The following is an 18,316-nucleotide window of genomic DNA, read 5'->3' as shown; positions in this document are numbered from 1 at the left end:
ATCTCTGCTCTTGGCTGCAGGACGGTCTGCTATGTGCCCACGATCCACCTCCATGTCAGCCTGTGAGAGCTAACACTTAGCCAGCATTCTGCAGTAGCTTTGCCACATCTCAGCCCTTTTCCTTAGGGCGGACACCCTCCTGGAATGGAATTACTGGTCAGGCTTCTCATCTGTCACAGAAATGTGTGCCCACCTAGCCCTGGACCTCCTGTGGCCTGAAACAGGTCAAAGTCTTGTTTCTGGTCATAGTCCTGGGCTTTCAGAAGGAGGATCAGGAGCTGGGTGCATTTGGCATGGGGTTCGGGTCAAACCCACACCCTCGGGGCAGAAGAGGAAAATGAAGTCTCTCTGGCCCCTGATGTGACCTGTGGGAAGGGAGAGGGGCAGGTCTTCATGAGCAGCAGTTCCTACTTAATGGTGCAGATGCGGGCTCTAGCCTTGGGTCTGTAACCTCGCCTCTGCAAGTCAAGTTTCCACATCACCAATAAAGTTTGAGTGATACAGTAAACCTCCCAGTCAAGACTGCAGACTTCAGCTTGCCTGGTGATACCCACAGGCAGGTGGCAGGAGGGCAGGGGGCCATCCCCCTGATTCCAGCCCTGGAGCAGGGCAGTCCCTGTAGTCCCCATCACTCAGCCACCTCTCAGCTGTCACCCACTTGTCCCCACCCTCCTTCCAAGGACGGAGCACAAAGCTCATCCATTGCACCTGGCAGAACTCTCCCTGAGGCTGTGTGTGGTCCATGCAGTGGGGCTCCCGGCCACTGCTGAAGCTGTCCAATAAAGACACAGACTCTTAAACCTTTAGGGCTGGCCACACCATAACAGCAGTGTTTGGACCCCAAAACAAAACATATTCTTTGTCCACTAGAATCTTACATGATTGTGGGCCCCACTAAAACAGTTTACACAAAAATGTCAGTACTGCTAAGGTCACAGAGAGCTTTTAAACCAAGCATGATTACATGCAAGAATGCATGAAACAGGTGATTAGTTTTGTGGGCTGTCAAGAGTGGCTGCAGCCCATGCAGAGCAGAATTATTTTGTGGCCTGAAATTTTTGAAGTCCCATGTTTTATCTTTGAAACCTATGTGAATTTTGCACTCTGTGCCATTACCCATCCAAGCTTGTTTTTCTATAAAATGAACAAGACCCTTTTCAATTTAGCTCTGCTTGTACTTTAAGCCTCCACTGCCTCCTGATCAAGTCACAAAAGGATATGTCTCTAGGTCTCCAAGAAGCCTCCCTCACCTTGCCCATTTTGGAGTGGTGCCTTTGGCCCTCCCGCCGTTCATTACCTCTACTGGCTTCATTGGTCCCAGCCCTCCTGCCCAGAGCACTAGGAGAGCCATACACCGCCTGTGAGCCTGGGCTCTGTGAAACAGAAGAAATGCCTGCCTCTTGGGCTGTGCCTAGCATATTGTGAACCTCAGTGACCATGGCCACTGTCGCTGTTGTGAGGGACCTAAGGTCACTACCAGTTCATATCCTTTGCTGAGCATTATGGCATGCCTCGGGGCCTTCTGAATGGAAGGACAGAGGCCACCAGCTTCCTCCTCCCTTCCTCATTCCATTTCCCTCCACCAGATGTTGGTCATTCCTGCTGTGAATCTTCCCAGTTTCCAGATGATAGCCACTGAGCCCACTGAGTTCCCTGTGCAGCTTCGCTATTGGCAGAAGGACTGAGCGTGACACCCCTCCCTGGGCTCTGTGGCCCAGGCCCAGATGGGCTGCACAGGCCCTGTGTATACCCTTGGCTGAGATTAGCTACCCCCTGAGGACAGCAGGCTCCTGCAGCCCCTGCCTAGCACACCTTGGGGAGTGGACAAGCCATCCCAGCAGTCTCTCCTTGCCTGAGGATGTGGCTTGTCTCAGCACCTGGTAGTGCGCTACACTGGCCAGAGTAGAGCTTGCCTTCTGAGAGCAACCAGTCCATTGGGGCAAGAGATAGGGGAATGAAGACCCTGGATTGGCACATGGTGTCTGCACAGATGGTGTACACAAAGTTGCAGAGGGGATACATCTGGGAGGGCCTTGTATCATATCGTGCTGCTGCCAGTGGACCACGCAGGGCACCGACAGGATGGATGGTGATGAGCAGCCAGTGGTACTGAAGGCTTAGAGGAAGAGCTGTCAGTGGGGCTTTCTCATCATCTCTCCAGTCCCAGTGTGTGCCCCTTTCAGGGTTGACAGTGCCATGACCTCTGTTCCCCATCTACAGGCAGGGTTGTCTGGGTAATTATCTTGGCCTGTCCCGGTACACAGCAGGAGTGCTGCACGGAGACCCACTCTGAAGGTCAGGGTGCCATGAGCACCCACTAAGGCTGGGACGTAGTTTAGGGACAGGCTCACAGAAAGCGTCAGAAGCTTTTCATCCTGAAAGAACATAATTGGAAAAATTTAAGTCTATGAAGACATCAAATAAAGCAAGTAAAAAAAAAAAGAGCAATCATTAATTCCAGGAAAAAAAATTTATATAAAAAAAATAATAAGCTGTACTCCTAGGTTCAGGAATAAACAGTGGTTTTATAGACATCATAATGTAAAGTGATTACTGGCTTAGTAAAAACTTAAGCTTTTTAACTCTGGAGGATGGGTGGGGTGTAGGAAAGGATGTGTAAGGGAGTAGGGATACTTAATCTTCATCTACCAAAACAGAAAGTGAACAGATGATGTTTAAATTAATAAAGCAGGGATGTCAGAAACATGGCGGACTGAGAGACATCCCCGGATCTCTCTCCTTGAAACAACAATAAGCTGAACATCTAAAACAACAAAAAAACACCCAGACTGCACACCAGCACATCTGAGCATGAGATCTGCGCGTAAGAGCTACCACAGGTCAGAACCCCGGGTGTCGGGCGGTGGACGGGGAGAAATAAAGAAGCTGCCTCTCACAGCCGCCGGAGCTCCCTGCAAGAGGAGGGGGAGGTGAGAAGGAGCGGCAACTTCCCTGAACAGCCCTGCCTGGTAGTGTGGTGAGTTCCACGAAGCTGACAGCAGGGCCCAATCATCAAGGCAGAAAGTAGAGAAGCAGGTCGGGACCTCAGAGAAACAACAGTTGATTTTTACCAGCCCCAGTTGCAAAACCGAGGCTGAACCGCAGCCCCCAACGCCCAACCCAGAGGGCCCCTCCCCACACCCTCCCTGACCAATCACCCCAGAGCCCCAAGGGAATCTGAGCAAATGCTGCAGACTGTCCCTGACACTGACAGGGACTGAAACTGAAGGTAGCGAGTGTGATTAAATATCTAAAGAAAATGAGGCATTCTTTAGACTTTATATAAATCAGAGATTCAAGAGGCTTAGACACCACCTGCTGGAAACCAAAAGAAAAGCGCCTTCTTTGCAGTGGGCTAAAGAGAGACCTTTATATAATAAATCTTTTTGGAAAAACAAGAGTACACTTTCATTAATGCTCAGGTGGAGAAATAGCCCATTAAACACCATGAACAACCAAGGTGACAAGGCATCTCAGAAAGAAATAGAAAAATCTCCAGAAAATAAGCTTACAGACATAGAAATATGTGACTCAAATGGCAGAGAATTCAGGATGGTACTTCTGAAAAAATTCAGTGAGATTCGAAATGGCCATATCAACAATTTCAGAAACTTAAAAAACAACTAGATGAGCAGAGCAAGGAGATTGAAACCTCAAAAAAAAAAAAAAAAAAAACACTAGATCTGGAGATAAAGAACAAACTGCAAGAGTTGAAAAATGAAATAGCAAGAGCAAGCTTTGGAAATAGAGTTGAACAAATGGATATCGAACATAGAAATCTAGAGGGAAGAAGAGAGAAACCGAAGAATGAAAAATAATGAAGGAGAGATACAAGAACTAGCTGATACCATCAGGAGAGGAAACATAAGAATAATGAACATTATTGAAAGTGAGGAAAAGGAGCAGGGATTAGAAAGCATTTTCAGACAAATAGTTGACAAGAATTTCCCAAATCTAAGGAATGAGCTGGAGCTTGGAATTCAAGAAGTCAACAGAAAATCCAGTTAATTAACTCAACCCAAAAAGGCCTTCGCCAAAACACATTATATTAAAGATCAAAAATCAACGACAAAGACAGACTTCTCAGGGCAGCCAGGGAAAAGAAAACGGTAATTTATAAAGGAAAACCCATTAGATTACATCGGACTTCTCAATGCAGACCGTACAAGGCAGAAAGGAATGGAATCCAATATTTAAATTATTAAGTGAATGGAACTACTAGTCTAGAATGATATATCCAGCTAAGCTCTTCGTTAGATATGAAGGAGAAATTAAGACCTTTCCAGACCTACAAAAATTGAGAGAATTCTCCACTACAAGGCCTGCACTACTGGAAATAGTGAAAGGGGTCAGCTCACCTAAAACAGAATGACAAAGAATACATAATTAGAAGTAAGGCAACCAGCAGGCAGATAGAAGCAGAGGAGTGCAATCCTTACTAGAACAGGGCATTATAAGCTTAAACAATAAGAAGAGATTTGCTATAACAAGATAGTAATGAACGTTCAGCATACATAGAGACAAAATGAAACAACAATGACTGTAAAGGAAAGGATTTAAAGATCCAAATTCACAAAGGGAAATAAAGATAAGGGACGCGCAGAAGAAAATGGATGAGTGTGTGTGTGTGTGTGTGTGTGTGTGTATGTGTATATAACTATCCTTTACATATTCGTAATGGTGACCACACACAGAATATTCAGGACTGAAGTAAATAACATTAAACAAGAAGGACCAGGAGGAAAACCCACAAGAGCCAGTCATAATAAAGAAGACAGAAACACAAGGACAAGGAAGCAATGGAAACACCAAGCTACCAGAAAGCAAAAGATAAAATGGCTGTAAGAAGACCTCATACTTCAATAATCACCCTAAATGTAAAGGGACTGAACTCACCAATAAAAAGGCACAGAGTTGCAGAATGGATCAAAAAACAAAGCCCAACCATATGCTGCCTCCATGAGACGTGTGTCAGCTCCAAAGACAAATATAGACTCAAAGTGAAAGGGTGGAAAATGATATTTCAGGCAAATGGCATTCAGAGAAAAGCAGGAATAGTGGTACTAATATCGGATGAAATAGACTTCATAATAAAAAAGGTAAAGAAAGATACTGGTGGACGTTTCATAATGATAGAATCATGCACCAAGAAGACATAACACTTATTAATATCTATGCTCCCAATCAGGGAGACTGGAAATATATAAAACAAATACTAACGAGAACTAAAGGGAGAAACAGAGCAAAACACTATCGTAGTAGGGAACCTAAATACCCCACTGTTAGACATGGACAGATCAACTAAACAGAAAATCAATAAGAAAATAACATCCTTAAATAACACATTAGAACAACTGGACATAATTTACTTGACATTTACAGAGCCTTCCATCCCAAAACAGCTGCTTATACATTCTTCTCTAGTGCACGTGGGGTATTCTCAAGAATTGACCATGTATTGGGACACAGAGATAACATCAACAATTATAAGAAGGTTGAAATCATACCAACCATATTCTCTGATCATAATGCTTTGAAACTTGAGATCAGCTGCAATAAGAAAGCAGGAAGAACCACAAATACATGGAGATTAAATAACATGCTACTAAAGAATAACTGGGTCAGAGAAGAAATAAAGAGAGATCAAGAGATACATGGAAATGAATGATAATGATAGTAAAATATATCAAAACTTTTGGGACACGGCAAAAGTGGTCATAAAAGGAAAGTTCATACCATTACAGGCCTACCTCCTGTAAAAACAAGAACGAGCCCAAATAAACAATCTAATGCCTCATCTTAAAAAAACTAGAAAAGGAAGGACAAATGAAGTCTAAAGTCAGCAGAAGGAAAAGAATAATCAAAATTAGAGCAGAAATAAATGAAATTGAAAGCAAGAAAAGAAAACCAATAGAAAAATAAATGCAACAAAGAGCTGGTTCTTTGAGAAGGTTAATAAAATTGACAAACCCCTGGCTAGACTCACTGAAGAAAAAAGAGAAAGGACACAAATTCAGGGATGAAAGAGGGGGAATTATGACAGACAATGCAGAAATACAAAGGATTATACAAGAATACTATGAAAAAGTATGTAACACTAACTTTAATAACCTAGAAGAAATGGACCAGTACTTAGAAAAATACAATCTTCCTAGACTGAATCAAGAAGATCGGGAAAATCTAAATAGACCAATCAGCAGTATGGAAATTGAAACAATCATCGAAAACCTACCAAAAAGTAAAAGTCTAGGACCAGATGGCTTTTCCAGTGAATTCTACCAAACATTCAAAGAAGATTTAATTCCTAGTCTCCTCAAACTCTTCCAAAAAAATCAAAGAGGAGGCAATACTTCCCAACTCATTTTTTGAGGCAAACATTACTTTGATACCAAAATCTAAAAAAGATAACACAAAAAAAGAAAACTACAGACCAATATCTCTCATGATCACAGATGCAAAAATCCTAAATAAGATACTAGCGAACCAAATACAGCAACACATTAAAAAGATTATACATCATGATCAAGATCAAGTGGGCTTTATTCCAGGGGCACAGGGATGGTTCAACATATGCAAATTGATTAATGTGATACATAAACAAATTAAAAAGTAAGAATCATATGATCATATCAATAGATGCAGAAAAAAACCTTCGACAAGATACAGCATCCATTTATGATCAAACACTTAACAGAATCGATATAGAAGGAAAGTACCTTAAGATAATAAAGGCCATCTATGACAAACCCTCAGCCAACATTATACTTAATGATGAAAAACTAAACACCTTCCCTCTAAGATGAGGAACGAGGCAAGGCTGTCCACTGTCGCCACTGTTATTCATAATAACATTGGAGGTCCTAGTGAGTGCAATCAGACAAGAGAAAGACATAAAAGGCATCCAAATAGGAAACAAGTCAAACTGTCACTATTTGCGGATGACATGATCCTCTATATAGAAAACTCTAAAGACTCCACAAGAACACTACTAGAAACAATAAGCAAGTACAGTAAAGTTTCTGGATACAAAATCAGTGTTCAAAAATCCATAGCGTTCCTATACTCTAATAATAAAGTGTCAGAAAAAGAAGTGGAAAAAATAATTCCTTTTGCAATTGCAACATAAAGAATAAAATACCTAGGAATAAATCTAACAAAATATGTGAACGACCTCTATAATGAAAACTATAAGTCCCTGTTAAAAGAAATTGAAGCTACAAAGAAATGGACAGATACTCCATGTTCTTGGATTAGAAGAATCAACATAGTTAAAATGACTTTATTACCTAAAACATTATACATATTTAATGCAATCTCCATCAAAATCCCATCAGCATTTTTTAAAGAAATGGAACAGTAAATCATCAGATTTATATAGAAGCTCAAAAGACTCAGAATTGCCAAAGCCTTCCTGAGAAGAATGAGACTGAAGGCATCACTCTGCCTGACTTCAAATTATGCTGCAAAGCGACAGTAATCAAAACGGCATGGTATTGGTAGACAATCAGACACACAGACCAGTAGAACAGACTTGAGAGTCCAGAAGTAAACCCATCTTTATATGGGCAAATGCCAAAAACATACAGTGGAGAAAGGAAAGCCTCTTCAATAAGTGGTGCTGGGAAAACTGGAAGGCCACCTGCAAAAGAATGAAACTAGACTGTTGTCTATCATCACACACCAAAATTAACTGAAAATGGTTAAGGACCTGAATATAAGACCTGAAACAATAAAATGCATAGAAGAAAACATAGGAACTAAAATCAGGAACCTTGGACTTAAAGAGGATTTTATGAATTTGATCTCTAAGGCAAGGAAAGTAAAAGCTAAAATAAATGAATGGGACTACATGAAACTAAAAAGCTTCTGCTCAACAAAAGAAATCAACAATGTAACGAGACAGCTATTCGAATGGGAAAATATATTTGAAAGCAACACCTCTAATAAGGACCTAATATCCAGAATATACAAAGAAGTCATATGACTCAATAACAATAAAAAATCAAATGATCCAGTCAAAAAATAGGCAGAGGACCTGAACAGACAGTTCTTCATAGAGGACATACAAATGGCCACAAATATATGAAAAGATGCTCAACATTGATAGCTATTAGGGAAACGCAAATCAAAACCACAATGAGATACCATCTCACACCTGTTAGAATAGCTATAATCAACAGGACGTGTAATAACAGATGCTGGAGAGTATGCGAAGAAATAGAAACCCTCATTCCCTGCTAGTGGGACTGCAAATTGGTACAGCCACTATGGAAAACAGTATGGAGGTTCTTAAAAAAATCTAAGAATTGATCTACCATATGATCCAGTATTTACCCCAAAGACTTGAAAACCCATATCTGAAAAGATATTTGCACACCGATTTTCATAGCAGCAATATTCACAGTGGCCAGGACATGGATGCAACCAAAGTGTCCTATGATAGATAATTGGCTAAAGAATCTGTGGTACATATTTACAGTGGAATATTACTCAGCCATAAGAGATGAAATATTGCCGTTTGCAACAACATGGATGGACCTTGGAATAATCATAGTAAGCGAAATAAGCCAGACAGAAAAAGTTGAAAATCACATGATAATCAGTTTTATGTGGGATATAAACCTAAAAGCAACAAATGAACAGGACAAACAGACTCATGGACATGGACAGTGGACTAGTGGTTACCAGAGGGGAGGAGGGAGGTAGATGGGAAAATTTTAAATCTTTTCTTCAATTAAATAAATTTTAAAAAATAAATAAATCAAGAAATAGCATTCACTGTGTGTTATTTAGTAATGTGGATGTTAGTGCATGAAGAATATTGAGAAGAGCAGCAAGTGGTTCTTTGCAGAGTTTGCAAAGCATACATGTTGGTGTTTTAATATAAACAAACCTCTTGGAAGTATTTGTCTTTAAGTATAAATTATTTTAACTAATAAAAGGCTGGCTAAAAAATATATGGAGAGATGCTGCACTTCATTAGTCACTGAGGAAATGTCACCTTAAGCCACAATGTGATACCCACTAGAGTGGGAAAACAGAAAGGGGAAGTGCCGACTTTCCACGGCTTCTCATGGGAGGTGAATTGGAGACAGTCGTTACGGAGTGTCTTTGCTGGAAAGCTGAAGGCACTCATCCAGGGAGCCTTGTCTGTGTGCACTGGGTGATGTGGACAAGACTGTGCAGCACACTGCTGGTGGCACCCCAAATACCTGCCATAGTGGCATGTGCACACTAATGGTGGTATAGTGTTCCAGTGGCGCACCACTCAGCAGTAAAAATGCATTAACTATAGCTACTTACAACTCGGGTAAAGTCAATGAAGAGGATGTTGCAGGAAAAAAGTAAATTAAGAAAATTTAACAGAATACAATGGTACTGTTGTCAGTTTCCAAAAATAAAACCAAAGAAAATACTATTTAGATACATATATTGAAATTACTTTTTAAAAAGGCAATGAGGTGATCCACACAAACACTCATGTCAGAGGCTAGCCCTGGAGTTTTGGGGTGGCAGGAGACCAGGAATGACACTAGTTCCTGGTGGCTTCCATAACACTGATCATGTTCTTAAGGCAGGCAGTGAGGCCACAGATGTTTATTTTCAAGCTTTATTTCTTATGTACATTATGCTCTTTTGTATGTCCCAAACACTTCATGATGAGGAAAAGCTTTTTGGTTTTACAAACAAAACCAAAATTATCTAGAGCAGTGTGAGAAGCCCCAGCTATCAGGCATGCAGGTGAACCAGAATTCTTGCTAAACTAAGAAACTTGGATCCCCAATTTGCAAGGGTCTCTCCTGCCTCTGCTCTGATGCTCACTCTGCCTGCAACACCACTGCCTGCAATTCTTGTTTCTTTCATCATCTTCTCCCCTCTCTTGCCTCTCTCCCCTCTTTCTGGAAACATTGGTTAGCACTTGGACAACTTAGATGGACAGATCCTGTTGGAGAGTGATAGGCAGTAAACTACCTGTTTTGTGGGAGGCCCCAGATGTCAGCGTAGGAGAAAATATGCTCTGGGTCAGGGACCCTCCAGTTTCCTATGGGGTGGGGATGGGCAGGATTAGAATAAGCCTAATGGTAGGGGCTGGGGACACCTGTGAATGCACTGACAGTTGTTTTACCCCCTGCCTAGTTCCTCATATCTCTGAATTGTAAGCACCTCCAGAGAATGCACATAGGTCTCATCCTGGACAGGGACCTGCTTGGCTATGAGGGTTGTTCACCTGGGGGCTCTTCCTCCTCACACCACACTGTGCCCTCTGCTCACTTCTGATCAGTGCACTCACTCCCTCTTTTGGTAGACGATAAACCAGAAAATAGCCAGTGTGTCTGGTGATATGTGTAATGGGCAAAAGAGCCAAGTCAGGGAGATGGGAATGGGGGCTTCTGGGCACAGGGTGGCCAGGGCACAAGCCTGCAGTTGCAGGTACCTGCTGTGTCGCAGCAACAGTGTAAGTAAGGGTCACAGTAGATGAAGCGAGTGGAGATGGGAGTCAGACGCATGAGCTCCTAAGGAGGCTGTCAGTGCAGGTGTGTGTCAGCGCTGAGCTGATGGAGAAGGGAAGGTTTCGGTGGTGAGATGCCCATTTGGAAGAACGCATGAGGGGCCGACATGAGAATGAAACAGCAGGCACCAACTTTATTGCAGGGAGCGTGCTTCTGTTGCAGGGAGCACAGTTCTATTGCAGGGAACATGCTTCTGCTCCGGCTCCGACAGGGGAACATGTGGGCTCCACATATGTCAGAGTACAATAGTGGCATTCAGCCACACATGCCTGATACAATAAGCTGAATCATGTTTACATATTTTAGGCGCAGGCGCCCTACTACACTAATGTAACATTCTATATCCAGGGTCCTATTCCTAGCCATGAGCCTGGATCGCAGCCAGATCTGGGACCAGCCAGGCCTGGGACCCACACTGTGTGCGTGCCAGCATTATCTTGGCAAGAGCAGAGCAGGAAATGGGCAGTGGCCCGGGGCTGCTGGCCCCATGAGCAGGTTGAGTCTGCCTGGGCTCTGTCTCTACCATAGGCCATGTCGGGGGGACAGAATTAAGGGCCCAGGGCATAGCAATGTCCTGAGCAGAGAATGCTCCATCCTAACTCCTCCCAGTCACCCCAGCCATGGGCAGGCTCCAGCACCCATCCAGCAAGGCCAGTATCTGGGAATTCAGCAAGGAGTGAGTCCACCTCACTCAGGACCCATGTGGTGCACAGGAAGTTGTGGGGTAAGCGTGAGGCCCAGCCTGGGGGCTCAGTCAGCCCCTCTTGCTCCACTAGAGAGCTGGAACAGGGACCAGAAGGCTCATATGCATCTCCTGGAACCTACCAGATACTCCAGCGCAGACAGCAGCACCTTCTGTGACCTCTCAGTGACCCCGTCTATGGGGCTTTATCCCTCAAACACCAAGACCTCTGACAAAATCATTTCAGTTGTCTAACCAGGCACAGGGCACCTCTCATTATGGGTCTTCTAGTCAGCCAGCAAGTCAGACCATCTCTGGGCTATGAACAAAGGAATCTGGAAAACAGGTGGCCTGCCCCCTCAGGCAGGGCTCCCCTCAGTCCTGGGTCTCCAGGCCCCGGCTCTAGGTCACTGGGTGACCTTTACTCTCTGAGCTGACATCCATACAACAGCCATGGGCTTCTGGGAAGTCCAGCTTGGCCTCCTCAGGGCCTTCAGGCACCACATTGGGACTGGTTAGCATTCTTTCTCCAGTGCACAGGGATCTGTGAGGGTCCTGGGACAGCTGGGGCTCTGCCAAGTCCACCCCTCATGGGGTGGTGGCAAGTGCTGACTCAGGGCCTCAGGCTGAAGCAACTGCAGAAAGACTGCAAACTGCTGGCACAGATGCCAGGGAGGGAGCTCTACTGTACATGCTATTTTCTTGCCCTCAGGTCACCTTTGGGACCAAGTTGAGCCCCACATGGCCTTGGCCAGGGTTTGTCACTTGACATATCACACTCTGGTTTTCTGTGTCCAGGAGAAACTGCCACATTTGCCTCTTTCTGTGGGGGAAGTCTTTGTAGCCCAGCTTTCCTGTGGAGCCTGAGGGCAGAGTGCAGGACCCAGCTGGGCATGGCAGTGGACACGGTATGTGCCATCAGGTTGCACTTGGAGCTTGTTTATGCATATGTTTCTAGGTAGTTCCTGTGTCTATTGCTGTGTCTGCCTGTCTGTCTTGGCCTTCTTAGAAGCGGTTGTGGTGGTCAGGATTTATAAAGATCTTATAGTTGGTCTGTAGGAAGTTGACCCTTAGATGAATTGACCTCCCTGGTCCTGGCCACATTTAAGGGCTTTCTGTGGCCAGAGGCCACCAAACCAGGCTCTGTCCCCCCCACCCAACCCCCAGCGTTGAAGCCACTGAAGGCCTGTAGGCAGCTGCTTAACCTATTGGGACTTGGTGACCTCCACTGGAGGCTGAAGGTGCTGTGTGAGGTGACCGCCCTGAGACACTTCCTCAGTCTTGTCCCCAGAGAGGCACTATGGCCCTGCTTAGTGCACACACAGAAGCCAGCTCCCTGCCTGCTCACTCCCTACCCCAGGGTGAGCTGAGAAGTCACTGTCAAGTCACCACTGTGACAGAGGCCCCAGAAGGAGCCATGTCTGCAGCATGAGGCTTCCCTAGGAGGTGGCACTGGCTAAGGTCTAGAGGATGAGCCAAAGTCAGCAGATGAAATAGAAAGAGAAGAGGACACTGCCATGCAGAGGCCCTAGGGTATCTCCAGGAGCCAGTGAGAGGGCTGAGGGGAGGTCCCAGTAGTCACAGGGTGGTTGGGAGGGCACAAGTGGACCTTTGTTCTTCTCTCAAGGATGGCAAGAGCCAGTGAGGTATGCAGGTGTGTTCCATGGGAGCCGAGGGTTCAGATATGGGCCACAAGCTACCCCGTCTGGAGGGGTTGCTGCAGAGGCCAGGAGCAAGTAGTCACTGCCAGGGCTGGGGTGCAGCATATGGGGAGGATGCTTCTAGAGTAGATGAGGGTCCATCAGGCTCACCCCTTGACCTAGCCCAGACAGCAGCTGGGAAAGTAGAGCCAGGACCTGAGGTGGAGAGTGCAGGTTTCAGGGTGGAAAATCAAAGGTGGAAAAACTTAGGCTTCAGGGTAGGGTCAGGAGTCAAGATACTGTACATCTTGATCTTTACTCCCTGCTAAGAAAGAAGTTCTGACTCCCTCCCCCAGCCTTCAGAGGGCCCTCATCCCCTGGGGTGCCCTCTGTCCAGACCCTGTCCCCACTGTCTGCTGGAGCCTCTCAATGATAGGGCCTAGGTCTGCCTTGCCCAGCCCCCAGTGGCACAGTGCTAGCCCTAGGTGCCACAGGGACTAGACTGTCCAGTGACTGACAGCTGCCCTGTCTCTTTCTCAGCAATCTGCACATAGCAGTACCAGTCTTCCCATCTGTCCCCTAGAGCCATCAGCTAGTGGCCTCTCCTGCCTGGGCCCTCCTGGGGGGCCCCGAGCCCCTTAAAGGAGGTGCTTTAGAACTGCTACCCCTGTGGTTTTCTGGATGTGCACCCTTTAGGCTGGAGTGATCTCCATTGGTACCCCGCAACCTTTGCCCTTGCCCGTTTCCATGCCCAATCCACAGGTTCCCCTTATCCCTGGTCAGTTCAGGGCAATGCCTACAGACCACTTAAAGTACTTCGTGCCCCTGAGGCTCTCCCAGAGGGCAGTGTAAGGGATGGTAGATCTTATTGGGCAGTGTGGGTATACTTCTATGTTGCCATCTGGGTCGTGCTGGGGATGGGGGTGGTCCAACCTGGATCTTCTCTCCCCAAGAGTGGTGTGTGGGGCCAAGTGGGCTCCTGCTGCCCACTCTCAAAGACATGCTAGGCTGGCCTGGCACCAACCCCTCCATGTACAGTCAGCCAGCCCTGCCAGCCCTGGAGGAGGGGCCTCCAAGAATAGCTGCCAGCCCCCCACCCAGGGTGGACCCACATACACCAGGCCTGTCAAAAGAACATCTGACAGGCACCCCATGGCTCATGGTGTCCCTGGTGCCATGCGGCCAGGCAGCATACCCTGCAGGGCTATGAATCAGAGCCTGTCACGAGAGTGGGAAAGGGCCAGAGCCTCCCTGAGTCATTTCTTCCATGGTACAGTCACTCCCTTATGTACAGTGGAAAGGTGGCATTTTGGGAGGTGCTTGGCTCTGGGGAACTGGAACAGTTCTTGGGAGACAGTACAAGTTGCAAATGATAGCTCACTAGGGGTCCTGGGCTGAGAGTCTGTGGTGCCCCTACCCTGCCGGGCCTTGCTGGAGACTGGGGTGCGGTGTGCCCTGGAGGAGGCCACTGAGTGCCTTATGCTAAGTGGCCCCTTGGGCAATCCTGAGCCTGCCGCTGAACAGCTCTTTAAGTCACTGGTTCTAGGTGGCATGGCCTCTGAGGCCATCCTGCTTCACCCCCAGCACAGCAAAGCCAGGTACAAGGTATGAGCAGGCAGGAAGGCATGCCTGGGGCTCAGGGGAAAGCCCCCAGAGGAGACCTTGGACTTTTGGGAGGGCACTGAGGCTGGGCACTGCAGGGTGCTGAGATGATCATACTGTAGCCATGATGGTGGTTGGGTTTCTCATTCAGAAGTAGCCATTTTGATCTCAAAATCACAGGTGAAGTCACTTGTCTAGGGTACCACAGTGTAGACCCCAAGCAGTTAGACTTGGGATTCCAGCCCCTTCCTTCCTTCCTCCCACAAGGATCCCTGCACATGCCAACCGCCCTGCACCCTCACCTTACCCCATCTCCCCGTCTCATTGCAGGAAGTTCTACTACATCACCCTGCTGCGAGACCCTGTGTCGCGCTACCTGAGTGAGTGGCGGCACGTGCAGCGGGGGGCCACATGGAAAACATCTCTGCACATGTGTGATGGGCGCACGCCCACACCTGAGGAGCTGCCGCCGTGCTATGAGGGCACAGACTGGTCAGGCTGCACACTGCAGGAGTTCATGGACTGCCCCTACAACCTAGCCAACAACCGCCAGGTGCGCATGCTGGCTGACCTGAGCCTGGTGGGCTGCTACAACCTGTCCTTCATTCCCGAGGGCAAGCGGGCCCAGCTGCTGCTGGAGAGCGCCAAGAAGAATCTGCGGGGCATGGCCTTCTTCGGGCTGACAGAGTTCCAGCGCAAGACGCAGTACCTGTTTGAGCGGACGTTCAACCTCAAGTTCATCCGACCCTTCATGCAGTACAACAGCACAAGAGCAGGTGGTGTGGAGGTAGATGAGGACACTATTCGGCATATCGAGGAGCTCAACGACCTGGACATGCAGCTCTATGACTACGCCAAGGACCTCTTCCAGCAGCGCTACCAGTACAAGCGGCAGCTGGAGCGCAGGGAGCAGCGCCTCAAGAGCCGTGAGGAGCGCCTGCTGCACCGCACCAAAGAGGTGCTGCCTCGGGAGGACACTGAGGAGCCGGGCCGGGTGCCCACTGAGGACTACATGAGCCACATCATCGAGAAGTGGTAGTGGCAGCCCTATGGGGAAGGCCCCGCAGAGGCAGTCAGGAAAGGGCAGGTGAAGGCATACAGACCAGCACACATAGGCCCACCTAGAACTCATGGGAAGAGAGTCCTAGATCCGCTCAGCAGAGGGTAGAGGCATCCTGAACAAAGACCAGGGAGTAGGAAGTGGTGGCCCGCTGGGGTAGGTTCTCACTATTTCTCCCAGGCTGGAGGTCTGAGAAGCCAACTTGTACTGCCCCCTGGCTCAGATGAAAGCGTACTTGAAAGACGCCCCAGTCAAGCCTGCACAGACCAGGGGCAGGTGGTGTTCCTCTTCTGTACGCCCCCATCTCACTGTCACAACAGCCCAGAGTTCAAAGACAAGAAAAAGACAGTAGAGCTGAGTGGGGAGTGGCTCTGCCAGACCAGGAATGTATCCCTCTCCCACTATGCACATATCCGCTCACCCCCAGGCCCCACCCCCAACCCCGCACAGGCCAGTGGGGTTCCCCAGGCTCAAGCCATCTCAGCGGCCTCTCAGCAACCCCTGGCCCCCTTGCCCCAGGCCTTTATGAAGCCCCCTCCTTGGGGGCATGGGCAGCCATTTGAGGTATTGTCAGGAATGGAGCCCCATGCTTACCCGTCTTCAGTGTCGGGGGCCATTCATCGTGTGAAGCCAGGAAGACTCTAGTCCAGCCATTGGGAAGCCCCCTTCCCTCTCTGGCTTCCTGCTTTGCTTCAGGAGATCAGAGCCCCTTCCGTCCCATTTTCCACAGTCCTCAGACTGAGGAGCCTGTGGAGAGATGGTAACCCCTGGGACTTGTTAGTAGAATGCCCCTGCCCCAAGCCCATCGCTTGGACATTTATTCAGGGTTCATACTCCACTGCTCCCACCACCCCATGAATAAAAGTCCAATTAAGTCTCTTGGTGGGAAGACGGCAGACCACAGCTGCTGCCAATGAGCCATACCTCTGGGCTGTGGCGCTTCTGGATGGCCAGGGAAGGGGACACAGGCTTTCAGGTTCTCAGCTCAGATTGGATTGGAAGAAATGGCTCTGGGCAGCTTCCTGGCACCTAGATTCATAGCCTTCCCCTTCCCAGGGCTCTCTCTGAATTTCCCTGCCTCAACCCCCACACCCCACAAGCAGGTAAAGCCCTGTTTCCAGCAGCCCTGGAGGTTGGAGAAGCCATATTCCATATCTGTTGTAGACACTTTCCCCATACAGTCTCCTGTACTAAAGGAGGCCAGGCTAGTATCTCATCTGGGCATGCCCTCCCCAAATGAGGCCCAAGACTTGGGTTCTGGGGAGCTGAATGTGAGCCCTACATTGAGGTGGATGGGTACCCCATCTCTCCAGAACGGGAAGCACATGTGCCTGGAGGCCACAGGCCTGCTTCAAGGAGAGCAGTGAGGGTCATGGGCCACCTGGTGAGGGGGCTGGCAAAGACAGCAGCCTCACAGGCAGATCCAGCCAGTGGGGTTCCCTGCCCCAGGTCCCTCTGCCAGCCCAGCTGTCCCACCAGGTGGTGAGGAGCTAGGGGAGCAAGGAACCTTCCATAGCTCAGGAAAAGCTAAGTTGTGTCCAGTGAGGTAACTGTGGGAGGAAGCAGCTTTAGTCTGTGCTAGTCTGGCATAAAGGCCCCACCCTACAGCTTCCTACACTGGCCACTTCATCTCATAGTCCAAGGGCAGAGAAGTCAGCAGGCCAGAGTGGGCACATCATGCTGGAGAGGCAAGAACCCAGGTGATTTAATGGCTCTGTTAAAGGGAAGTGAAGAACAGCGTGGGGGCAGGGGGCATCTACTCAGATGCTCAGCATCTGGGGCAGGCGTGCCCTAGGGTGTTCACAAGAGCTCTGGGGGCTTGTGGGCTCCCATCAGAAGGTTGGTCACCTCAAGGGCATAAGTGGAGAGCTCAGGTCCTTTCTTCCTGAGGCCTGGTTCCTGCGTATGCAGGCCTATGCATTGGATCTGTTCTGTACATATTGGGATGTTTTGACTTACGGCCCTTTATCCCAGTTCACACAGAAACACGGGTCTCCCAGTTTCTTTGCTGCATCTAGAAAGCAGTAGTCCTCAGGCCAGCACCCAGGCTGAGGTGCCCCACTGGTCCTACCGGTCTCCAGTCTGACAGCTCCACTTAGACCACCTGCTTTGGGGTCAAGGTTCCTTGTGCCTACAGCATCTCCTCTGATGAACTCCAGAGACGGGACAGGGCAGCCCTACCCAGGGGCTCTTCCCAGGGCTGAGAGGACAAGCAAACACACAGTGAGAGAACCACTCACTCCCCACACAGGCCTGCAGTGTCCTCTCCTGGAGGAGGAAGCAGGGATGACAGAATTGCCTAAGCAGTGAGTCTGTGAACTTTCTGGGAACTGGAAGTGTTTAACTTGAACCCAGGAGCATTTAAAGCTTTATTTATTTATAGCTGCTTCTTAAAAAAAAAAAAAAACATGTTGAGAAGAAATTTTTTTGGTTATTCAAACAAAAAATGAGTTGATGGAAAAGCAAGTCATAATCATCTAATCGTTTTTTGTCTAGGGGAAGAGTGAATGTTAGCAGATGAAATAAACCCTGAAAAAGAACTATGGCGTGCTGTGGTCTGTGCTGACATAGTAGTCCACCCAGCATTGTGTGGCAGCGGCGTCCTCATTTGGTTTTAAAAATGAGCATCTGCGAGCACAGGACTCGGTGCAGAAGCAGAGAGACTTCCCTCAGGTGCAGGTATCCCAGTGAAGGAGAAGTTAACACATTTTGTGAAGGTAAAATATAATTATCATTGCTACAAAGTATAACTTATTAAGTATTAACTGCAGTACTTGAAAAAAACCCAGCTGAAAGGGTGAGAGAAATGCAAACGTCATGT

The 18,316-nt window shown here is 47.6% G+C and overlaps 1 protein-coding gene across 1 annotated transcript in view; it reads left to right on the top strand.

Annotated features, from left to right (window-relative positions):
• Window positions 1-18,035, top strand: part of HS6ST1 (heparan sulfate 6-O-sulfotransferase 1) — a 50,968-nt gene extending 32,933 nt beyond the window's left edge. The window contains exon 2 of the mRNA XM_039850272.1: window positions 14,766-18,035. Within this exon, the coding sequence (XP_039706206.1) occupies window positions 14,766-15,474 (709 nt within the window). The 3' untranslated portion in view covers window positions 15,475-18,035. The remainder of the gene's footprint in view (window positions 1-14,765) is intronic.
• Window positions 18,036-18,316: the final 281 nt, after the last annotated feature.

The sequence above is a fragment of the Pteropus medius genome, unplaced genomic scaffold (assembly GCF_902729225.1).
Source record: "Pteropus medius unplaced genomic scaffold, Ma_sr-lr_union100, whole genome shotgun sequence".
Taxonomy (NCBI): domain Eukaryota; kingdom Metazoa; phylum Chordata; class Mammalia; order Chiroptera; family Pteropodidae; genus Pteropus; species Pteropus medius.
This window is presented reverse-complemented; position numbering and strand designations above follow the sequence as displayed.